At 48.8% G+C, this 11,038-nt stretch overlaps 3 protein-coding genes across 3 annotated transcripts in view; 1 reads left to right on the top strand and 2 right to left on the bottom strand.

Moving 5' to 3' along the window:
• The window catches only part of LOC136437144 (solute carrier family 23 member 1-like), an 18,691-nt gene extending 18,112 nt beyond the window's left edge, over nucleotides 1-579 (bottom strand). Inside the window, exon 1 of the mRNA XM_066431624.1 lies at nucleotides 328-579. Within this exon, the coding sequence (XP_066287721.1) occupies nucleotides 328-531 (204 nt within the window). The 5' untranslated portion in view covers nucleotides 532-579. The remainder of the gene's footprint in view (nucleotides 1-327) is intronic.
• Nucleotides 580-3,024: 2,445 nt separating this feature from the next.
• LOC136436077 (probable phytanoyl-CoA dioxygenase) lies at nucleotides 3,025-10,981 on the bottom strand. The gene is made up of 5 exons (XM_066429788.1): nucleotides 10,802-10,981; nucleotides 10,386-10,490; nucleotides 5,241-5,459; nucleotides 4,692-4,845; nucleotides 3,025-4,214 (listed from the first exon to the last, which is right to left on the bottom strand). Exons 1-5 carry the CDS (start codon nucleotides 10,811-10,813, stop codon nucleotides 4,120-4,122), a joined length of 585 nt encoding a protein of 194 aa, XP_066285885.1. The 5' UTR covers nucleotides 10,814-10,981; the 3' UTR covers nucleotides 3,025-4,119.
• On the top strand, nucleotides 7,112-9,542 carry LOC136436068 (proto-oncogene tyrosine-protein kinase receptor Ret-like). The gene has a single exon (XM_066429776.1). It carries the CDS (start codon nucleotides 7,446-7,448, stop codon nucleotides 9,519-9,521), a length of 2,076 nt encoding a protein of 691 aa, XP_066285873.1. The 5' UTR covers nucleotides 7,112-7,445; the 3' UTR covers nucleotides 9,522-9,542.
• Nucleotides 10,982-11,038: the final 57 nt, after the last annotated feature.

Raw genomic sequence — 11,038 nt, 5'->3', positions numbered from 1 at the left:
TAAACCAGTCATTATTAGGGGGAGGGCAGCGTCAGTACTGACTGCAAATATGCCATATCTTATAAATATCAAAATAGTTATTACGATCAGCGCAACGCAAGACTATTTCTTGTGTGGACGGACGTGGGTAGCCTGGGGTGAAGGTAAAGCTGGTATAACCATGAAACAAAAGCAAACAAGCAAAACTAGAAGTGGTCTCCACTTCTAGAGAACCCGGCGTTCTGTGTTCTATATCGAAGCACACACAACCCCCATAACAACACCACCAGGCGTTCCCTTACCTGTAACCCCAGTACCACACACAGGTACCACGGCGAGTTCCCTTACCTGTAGCCCCAGTACCACGCACAGGTACCACGGCGGGGTGTCCTCTATGCCGTACACCAGGGCATGGTCACTCTCCAGCAGAGTCTCCTTTTGTTGCTCTTCTGCATTTTCTTCGCCGGTGTATTTACCCAGAGTCCTTCCACGGGGCGCTTCCTCCAGCTCCATGCTCTGGTTGGGGCAGAGAAACGGGGTTGTAGTCGACATGGCGGGGAAAGTATCTCACATGGAGTCTCCTTACCTCACCTGTGCCTATTCTCTATCCCTGGGAGTTAGTGACGACAAATGCTAAACTGTAATGCCGCCTTAACACTGTGGCGGAAACAGGTCCGACTGCTGCTGGCCTTCACCTCAGAGGTGCCCGACTCTAGACTGAACCCGATACAGGGACACCGGAGTGTACGTCACCTGTAGGCTGCTGTGTACACCTTCAGACACCGGAATGTCCCACAGTCAACTATAGAGGCCCTATCCCGACAGAGCCGTGGCGAAAGTACAGGTCCGACTGGTGCCGACCTTCAGTTAAAACTCTAGACTCTGTACAATGATGCAGGGACACGAGTGTCGCCTGTAGGCTGTGAACAACACCAGGTTGTACAATGATACAGGGACACCGGAGGGTCGCCTCTAGGAGGTGCACAACTACAGACAAAGCAAGGACCAAAGAGTGACTCCCGGCCAATCATAAAGGACCTCCCTGACCTACTTATAACAAGTGGTGACCAAACAACAGGTGTGGGTATGTATTTGCCAGTCATGCCTGAACCGCACTGAGGCGTGTTCTCTATGTGAGGTAAACAAAGTTTGTTGACCCTCTCCGGGAAAGCTATCAGATTCATGCAGCGTTATCATGAATATAATTCCGTCCCATTGTTCCTGGGAGGCACACCTGGTCCGCTACAAGAGCTGACTAGCCCCGACGCCAAGTTCTGTTTCGGCGGACGTTGTTTTGTTGAGAACGTGCTACCATTCCTCATGGCTAACATACGGAGGCTGATTGTGTTTCATGACAGGATCCACCAGAACCATAGTGGCCCTTCATCTTCCTCTTCCCAAGACCTACCCACATACAAAATACCCGAACAATGGGATAAAATTATATAGTAGAGTGGATTCATTCCTCAAGTTAACCGACATCTTTCACACCGCAGTCGTCCCTCAGTAAGACATCTGAAGCCGCATAGTTCCCGTTTAGAACTTTTATTCAGTCTAGTACCACTAATGGGATAAAATTATATTAAGGATTTAGACCTTAGTCCTTAGAACCCGGCCGTCTTTCCTCAGCCAATCAGGAGCGTGCATTTCTTGTGACTAAATCCACATAGTGTGGCCTCCCAAGGGGTAGGGGTGTACTAAGTAACGAATAAATTGACTAAGTTGGAGACGCCCACCAGTAGGTGAAGTTCCATCAACCTGATTGGATAAAATTGTGGGCGTCTCCAACTTAGTCAATTTATTCGTTACTTAGTACACCCCTACCCCTTGGGAGACCACCGGGGCCTGACCCAGAAAGGTGCCAGTTTTTGTTTTCTTATAATTACCAGTAACACACAACACTGGGTCCCACCGGGTCAGAGGTGGCAGATAATTTGTCACGGTCTGGTCAAGAAGGCTCTACATTTCAATTTCTTCCTCTTGTATTTCACCTCAAACACCTTAAGGTCAACAATAATGCATGTCCTTTTTAATATATGTATTTATATTATTTGCTTCGGAAAGACAATCGGGTTCTAAAATAGTTAGATCCCGAGATCTGGGTGTCTTAGTGGATTTGGTACTGCTCCGCCCACCCTCGGGAGTTTGTTGGCATCCCTCGGGCTTCGCCCTCGGGGAACCAACAACTCCTCGGGTGGGCGGAGCAGTACCAAATCCACTAAGAAACCCATATCTCGGGATCTAACTATTACTTAGATTAGACACATACTGTACTGTTCTATACTATTTGTCCGTCCTGTTCACGCTACTAGCCTACGTGCAATTAGCCAACGAACAACTTTGATAATATGCAGTAAACTTTATCATCTTATAAACTTTCCCCAGATAGCTTTCCCGAAAGGGCAGACGAATTTTCCCCAACTCACCCGTAAAACACTATTCAGGCACGATTTGCAAACATCCACCTGTTTACACCCCCTTTATTTCTACGAGAGGACCGCTGAGCGAAGAAAGACTTTTGTGTGTTTTGCTGTGTTTTACTTCATACGTTTACATCTTGCATCATATTCCCATTATTAAATCAAGGGTAACACAAATCCAATGATCATGGTCGCTGTACGGTCGCTCAGAGAACGCAGTCCTGACAGGGATCATACAAAAACCGGTACACAAAAACCTTATCTACACGGGCGGCATTTATACCTGTAACGTTATGTTACAGCAACAAAACATTACTGTATCTGCCAACATAACTAAACGACCTACTGGAGATACAGAGGACACGAAATATTGAATGAAAAGATAAAAGTACAGAAAACTGTCTCACGGTTGCTGCTTCTGTAGTCATCCTGTAGGGCTGGGAGCGAGCAGCTTTTAATAACTAAACCGGCTACATGTTTGGACAACACGTGAACTTTGGTACGGGACAAACAGCGTCAGATGACGGGATACCTGTGTTACTGTGACCGGGGAGTTATGTTTTTTAAATGAAAGAACCTCGATTCTGGATTAAAGATTTTAAAAAAAGAGACCCGAAATAGAATAAACGTGAGAGATATGCTGTGTTTGTAGTAAATATACCAAGTCAAATGCAAAATATAGTTCCGCAGATACAGCTTAGTGTGCCAGCCGTATGTGTGTCAAGGGTCAATGACCCGTTTGACCGCAGTATACTTTGTTTACTTACTTACCACTGTAGGTGGCGGGCGTCTTGGATCAGGTGTACATATATATATATATATATATATACATATTTATAAATAACTCTTACATTAAGTCTGCGAAACCGGTCTACCAAACATTCCATATAAGGGCAGGTGTGAAGAGTGATAACTCTTACACACTGCTACACCGGGCTTACAGCAAATATTCCATATAAGGACAGGTGTAGATAGAGATAACGCTTACATCTAGTCCGCCACACCGGCCTTACAGCAAACATACCATACAAGGGCAGGTGTACATAGAGATAACGCTCGTAGTACATCTAGTCCGTCACACCGGCCTTACAGCAAACGTGCCATATAAGGGCAGGTGTACATAGAGATAACGCTTACATCTAGTCCGTCACACCGGCCTTACAGCAAACACTGCACATAAGGGCAGGTGTGAATAGTGGTAACTCTTACACAGTCTGCAACACCGGTCAGGTGTGCATAGCTATATACAGAGACAACTTTTACATTTAGTCCGCTACACCGTTCTTGCACCAAACATTCCGTATAAGGGCAGGTGTACATAGAGATAACTGTCACACATAGTCTGCTACACCGGTTTTAAAGCGCACATTCCATATAAGGGCAGGTATACATAGCGATAACTCTTGCACATAGTCTGCTACACTGGCCTTAAAGTGAACATTCCATATAAGGGCAGGTGTACATAGTTATAACTCTGGCACATAGTCTGCTACACTGGCCTTAAAGTGAACATTCCATATTAGGGCAGATGTACATAGCGGTGGCATATAGTCTGCTACATTGTTCTCTGAAAATATTTGATGTAACAATTAACGTTATATAAGATTGCTGTTGTCTTTGTAGCTTGTCTTATAAGAAAATACGATGTAATATGGAAATAATGACCAACCAGGAGGCATTACGATCTCACCCCTAACATCTACTTGGAGATCACAAAGTGTTAGAATGTTCTCTCGGATCCAGACCAAGTCTTGTCTCGCTTCCAGATCAGCGGGAACGTGTCACACGCCATCCTGTCTCCGTATGAAAGGCCTCCTGTGGAAGAAAGGAAAGTTAAAGTGAAGGTGATCTATAAACAGTTTATCTCACTGAAGAGCTAATCTTCCACTGGTCATGACAGATGCTATGTACAGTATCAACAAGTTCACTATACCAAGCAAATTCCCCTGGCTCTTTTTCGTCTAGTCCTGATTCATGACTGCGATCCTTTCCAGTAGCGTGCATGTCGGGTGAGCGACACAGCCGGGGTTCGAACTCACAACCTCTGGATTTAGAGGTCCTTAAGTCGCTATCCACTGAAGACGGTAGCTATATCTGACCTTTCCATACATAAGAGCCCATACAGGCGAGAAACCAAATAAGTGTGACCAGTGCGACTATTCTGCTGCACAGAAAGACAGTTTAGACCAGGCTAAACATACCGGAGACAAACCCAACATGACCAGCAAGCAACTCGATACCTGTGATTGGCGGAGAGACCACTCATCTGTGATTGGTGGAGAGATCACTCACCTGTGATTGGCGGAGAGACCTCCCAGGGCCTCTCGGCGAGCACGGCGTCATCCCCGAGCCACCGGGTGGACACCACGCGCCTGGGCAGGGCCATGGACGGGTTGGCGGGCGCGCCGTGAAGCGTCTTCATGTGGAACACGATACAGTCTCCGGGCTAACATAAAACAAATAAACAAACAAATAAACGAAGAAGTCTACACAGTAATCAACAAAACTGCCTTCCAGCACAACCAAGAAGCCTCGCGAATTTTCGGCCTTCATCAAGGCTTCAATGATCAAGCACGTGATCAAAACACTTCAAGAGATAAAGACAAGACAATGGCCCGATTTACACCGGCGTTTTTGAGTCGACTCAGGACTGTGCAAAGAGAACCCCAGGTCACTAAAGTAGCGTTTTCTAGTGGGAAAACTCCACTCGAGCAGCCCAAAGCTCCTCACACACAGCCCCGAGTCGACTCGTGTGTGCAAATCGGACCAATGACTCGTTACGGAGTGACTTAGTATCATGAATGCATTGTATTGATCATAATATGACCAGGTGAAACATACCTGGACGTCCCAGGTGAGAATCTCGTACTTGTCCCTGTCCCCGTCTATGTCGGGTACGTCCCGGTATGTCCTGTTGCCTGTGTCGCCCCCCGTCAGACTGTAGTTGCGCGTGGTGGCGAACTTCCGGGGGTAGAACCAGCCCCACCCGTGCGACCCGCGCACGAACTGCAGGCTCGTCTCCATGGGAACCGGGTCGACAGGCATCCAGATGGAACAGACCTGCAGGACGATAACAATCGCACATTTCGTTTTGAGTGACATCCATTATTCTTCGGTCAAAGGGTCCCGCGGGTTGTTTGCGGGCTATTTTTGGCACCTTTTGGGCATGACCCCTACGTGGCCCCGTCGGACACCCGGCGGCTGTCGAGGTAGTTTTAGGGCTCGGCCGGGATCCCGAATCAATTCAGACTTAAACTGAACGTGGAGCCCGGTAACAAAGATGTGGCTTCGGGTCCCGGCCGGTGCTGCACCCCCGACGGGCACCAGCGCAATTAAGACCGAGGCATACTACATGTACAGTACTGTTGTCAAATCCACGAAAATAGGTCTTTGCACCATCCAAGATCACAGGCACAGTCCGGAAAGTCCTACCTGACCGAAAATTCTACTCTACTCTACTCTAGAAGCATGGTTCCCACGTCAGAGGTTGACCTTTGACATGACATGTGTACAGTTTATCTCAGGTGAGCAGACAGGTCTGACAACATTTCACACAGAAGATGGCTCCGTGACAAATCAACACTGGAAGCTCAAGTCTCTCACGCTGTCGTCCATTTTGCCTCACAGGTGGGGATATATGTATATTTTCCATACAGATTCTAAGAAGTAATGAAGGAAGGAAGGAGGTTGTCTTCTGTCGTCGTGAACAGGGTTTAAAAAGTGAGTGCAAAGACAGCCATTACACAAGGTTGTCATTTCGTTAGCTTGTGTTGTTTTGATCGGGAATTCTGTGTGGAAAGACCAGGAACAGTTAGTGACGGATTCTTACCCTCAATGAAGCCTTTGAAGGCTTCTTCTGGTTTTCAAATACATCGCGTCACGCTCTAAAGTCACTGAAATGTTGTTCCCGAATTATTTAGATTGGGCGAAAAATGCCTGTCCGTGGCTAGGTGGGGGTAACTGGTGGGGCGAAACTAGACTATCACTTACAGTTGGAACCCCTCCAAGTACGCCATATGCATGCACCTATTCGTTTGTATGTATGTATGTATGTAGTAGACCTTACGAAAGTGCTGTGCTTTTGTCGTGTCAATAAAGATCTCTCTGTACTGCCGACAGTTCGCCTGACAATGACAGCATGGTGGCCTAAAGCACGACTCCATTTCCGTGAGAGCCTTTCTTTCTTTCTCCGTGACGTCTCTTTGTCTAGGCCTGAGGAAGAGGTGACCCCAGCCCGACATAAGAACAGCCAGACGAGGCAACAAGTGACGTCATGAAAAGGGGAAGTAAGAAGGAGGAGGAAGGAAACTGTTGAGTTGACAGCCAGAGGGAACGAAAGATAAGATGGCGCTGCGTGCCACGTTATGTACTGTACTTCTGTTGGCCGAGCTGATGTCTGGATTCCAGGATTATCAGAACCTTTTTGTTTTAGACGAAAATGTCGAGATACCCGAGGATGTCTCCGTTGGTAGCACAGTGGTGCGGCTGAGAGAGTTTTCCAACGCCAGCGTCAGTTCTGCAGAAGGCGGGAACCGGGCGTTCTGGTCGGTAAACATCACCGCAGGGGACGGTTCGGGACGGTTCGGGGTTCGTGCCGAGGACTTGGCGCTGATCGTGGCGGCCCCGCTGGACTATGAGTTACACCCGCGGTACAACCTGACGGTGGAGCTGATGAACACTGCCGGGAACAGGAGCGGGTTGCAAGTGAACGTCGTCATCGTAGTCCTGGCCGTGCCGGGATACCCGCCATTCTATCACAAGCGGTGTGAGACGCCCGTCCTCCCGAGCAGAGAGGGGGGCGGGGAGTATGCCCTACTCAGCGGTGATGACGTCGACATTCTTCAGAACATTACAACGAGGAACAGCACCGCTAACTTTGTCCTGAGGGGCGACTGATCTGGAAGATTCGCCTTTACTGTCGTCGAACAATTTGTGATAGACAACCCTTCCATCTTCGCACTGCTTCAGGGACCTCCACAAGGTAGGATTGAACTTCTATGTCACAACCAAGAGTTGAAGAATAAAGGGAAGGTTACTTTGTTGGACATGTCTCTCGATGGCCACCTGCCTCAGTGGGTAAGAAACAGTCGATTCCAAAGGAAGGAAAGTGACCGCTATGTCATTGCTGTGGAGCTTAATGAGATATGGTCCAGTTCGCCGTTCTGGATGCGGTGCAGCGGCAACGTTACGATAGACGTTGGGGGGTTAACTCTGTTTACGCAGCCATTCGAGCACACACTGCAATACACCGTGACAGGATGTCCTGAGGGCAGGTACGGACTGAACTGTGACAAGGCCTGTGTTTGCAAGAACGGGGCCCGTTGCCATGGATTCAACGGTGCCTGTGAATGCCGTCCAGGCTGGAGAGGAAGGGCCTGCGACATCCCCTGGCCCGAGGTTGTCATCGAGGAGACACCTGGCGATTCGTTTGTGAAGTACATCGGTACCGATGTGACTCTGACCTGCGTGGCTCCACACATCCGGGTAGCAAATATGACCTGGGCTAATCAAGCAGGGAAAAGACATGTCGACACAAAAGTCATCGAGGAAGGGGCGGTACAGAACAGTTCCATCAGCTTTCAGCCGACCCTAGAATCGGATAACGGCAGATACAGTTGTATGGTAGAGGCTGAAGATGGTCGACTTTTTAACGCGTCTTTCGTTCTTAACGTTATGGAATGCCGACCCAACTATCATGGGGAAATTTGCGACCAAGTGTGCGACTGTCAGAACGGAGGGACGTGCGACAGATGGGAGGGTTGTCTGTGTCCCCCTACACCTGGCATATTCGGGCGGAACTGCAGCGAGATGTGCAACTGCGAAAACGACGCAATGTGTCTTCGAGTCAAGGGAAGCTGTCTGTGTACTAAAGAGCTGTCGGGTAAATCATGCCAGAACTTTTACCCTTGCCCTCCCGGTTTTCATGGAGACAAGTGTGAACACGACTGCGCACCTGGCAGTTTCGGTTTGAACTGCAGCAGGGACTGTAGCTGTCAGAAAAACGCCTCGTGCGATCCAGTCAATGGCAGCTGTATCTGTGCTGAAGGACAGTCGGGCGAGTTTTGTCAGGACGTTCCCGATAAGAATGACGTCGTTGTTGTAGTGCTGGCGTCCGTTATCCCGACCATTGCTGTGATCGCTTGTATCGTGAGTGGCGTCCTGGAAGGCAGGCCAAGAAGACCGGAACGTCCAACCGTAGACTCCATCAAAGAGACGCTCTCATCATGGGAAGTAGAGAGAGAGGACATTCGTTTCGAGCACATGATCGGCGAGGGAGAGTTCGGCCATGTCGTGCGGGGAAGACTGCGCGTGCCCGCGGGCTACGAGGTTCTGGTGGCCGCTAAGAGTGTCCGGTCGGACCGCATGACGGCATCGGCTGTCCGCGACTTTCGCCGCGAGATGACCATCCTCGTCAGGATCCACGAGGACAAGGAGGGACACCCTAACGTGGTGAAGCTTTTCGGCGTTGTGACCAAGTCTGAGCCTCAGTACATCCTGGTGGAGTACGCGAGCAATGAGGACATGCGGCGGTACCTGTGGAGTCTGCGTGAACAGTACAAGATCACGGGTAATAGCAAACTGTTAGATCGGCTCGGGTTTTCTGCTGACGTGGCTAGTGGGTTATTGGAGCTGGCACGTCTGAAGATCGTGCACCGGGACATCGCAGCTCGTAACGTCGTCATCAGCGACAGGATGGTGGCCAAGATCGCGGATTTCGGGCTGTCGCGTGACGTTTACGTGTCATCGGCGTACGCACGCACCAACCAGGGCGGGGAGGAGGAACTGTTGCCGCTGAAGTGGATGGCCGTGGAGTCGTTACGGGACGGGGTGTACACGTGTGAGAGTGACGTGTGGTCGTACGGCGTGCTGCTGTGGGAGATCGCCAGCTTTGGGGAGGAGCCGCGCTATGCTGGCGGTCCAATGCACCCCGACGTGTGCACAATGTTGGAGCTGCTGAGGAAGGGGGTCCGTCTGCAGCAGCCGGAGAACTGTCCCATGTCGGTGTACAAAATCATACGGTCATGCTGGATAGTCGACCCGTCCAAACGGCCGACTGCTGACGAACTGTTCCAGAGGTTTGACCAGATGACGCCACAAAGACGTGCTGCGCGCCTAACATGAAAGTTAATCTGAGTTGGTGAATCACACAATGAGAAATGAACTGTTCTCCAACTCAAAGAATTGACTCACGAGAATTTTCAACCGAATCGCTCGATCTTCTTCAGGTATCAATGATCTGATCCAGGCGCTGTGTAAACGCGCTTTTTACGCAGGTGTGACGTCAGCACTGGGTCAAAGTTTGTCGGAAGTTGGTACCGTCCCCCGTCCCGGTTGAGAGAAGCTTAAGGCTGGTGTGCCCGGATGTAGATGGCCTCCTTTACTCTTCTCTCAAAGCACAGTATTCGTGTTCTTTGTCGAGAATTCCGGTGAGTAAAATCTTGGAGTCGGAGAATAGTTTATTTCTCATTATGCGTTGCACCTGGCCAATTGCAACATTCCATAACGTAACATTCAATCACAAGCTTTGTTCACTAAATAGCTCTTGATTTATATTTGTATCATTTGTTTTACTTGTTTTGTATTTAGCATTGTCTTTTGTTCTGGTGGCGGCATTTATATAAGTCAACGACTTGAGTGTGTCACCACAATTTATTGTCAATAGATGTTGAAAAATGAAAATAAGAAAAACTCCGATAACGGATTTTCAGACCAATGTAATCTCTCTTAAGCTAGGGTCACATTTCCAACCCGGGTTCCGACAGGGCAGCTTGTAGGAATGAAAACTATGATATCAAAGACAACAAAACACACAAAGCTTTTTAAGAATTATTCCTTACCATACTTTATGTATATTCTTGATACGCATCTTTTATTCTTTGTTTTCTCAAACAGCCCGGTCGGGCCCCGGCTTGGAAATGTGACCCAAGCATTATGTACGTAGCTTGCTAACACACACACACACACACCTGTCCAGTCCAACCTTACCTTGTCCCCGTCCACAGGGTAGTAGGCCTGGTCGTGGTGCCAGGGCGTGGTCTTGTAGGTGCCCGGGTCTTTCGTCAGCACGTGCTCGTGGTAGAACACTGCCGTCTGAAAATCACACCAGACTATAAAATGGTCTTACAATGGAGCAGCCACTGACTATCTTTTATTTATCTATTCAACTTCACTGATTTAAAAACAGAAAATCTGTGATAAGCCGGAGTAGAAACCTGGTTTCTCCACAAGGCCGGCTCCTCAGTAAATATACAATGAAACAAACAATAAATATAGGGAAAAATAGTTGGACATTTCAGGCTGTTTGTCAGCTGATACAGTATATTATCCACGTGTGACGTCAGAAATGGGCCAAATGTTGTTGGAAGACAATATCGCCCCCGTCCAGGTTGAGAGAAAAGTACCTTTGAGTCCATGAGCTGCGCGGCTATCTGCGCGGCGGGGCTGTGGAACACCAAGTCCTGGAACTCCGGGATGCTCCGCCAGTTGCAGTAGTCGTTAAAGTAGGCCCCGGGTCCGCCCTCTCCCACCAGGCTCTCACTGTAGCGGCTGGGACGGGCCTTGTTCTTCTCTATACCTGGTTATATTCAGTAAGACACCTGATTATATTCAGTAAGACACCTGGTTAAGCCCTGTCCAGC

The sequence above is a fragment of the Branchiostoma lanceolatum genome, chromosome 6 (assembly GCF_035083965.1).
Source record: "Branchiostoma lanceolatum isolate klBraLanc5 chromosome 6, klBraLanc5.hap2, whole genome shotgun sequence".
NCBI classification, from domain to species: domain Eukaryota; kingdom Metazoa; phylum Chordata; class Leptocardii; order Amphioxiformes; family Branchiostomatidae; genus Branchiostoma; species Branchiostoma lanceolatum.
Note: the sequence above shows the minus strand (reverse complement) of the source record. Positions and strands in the feature narration are given on the sequence as shown.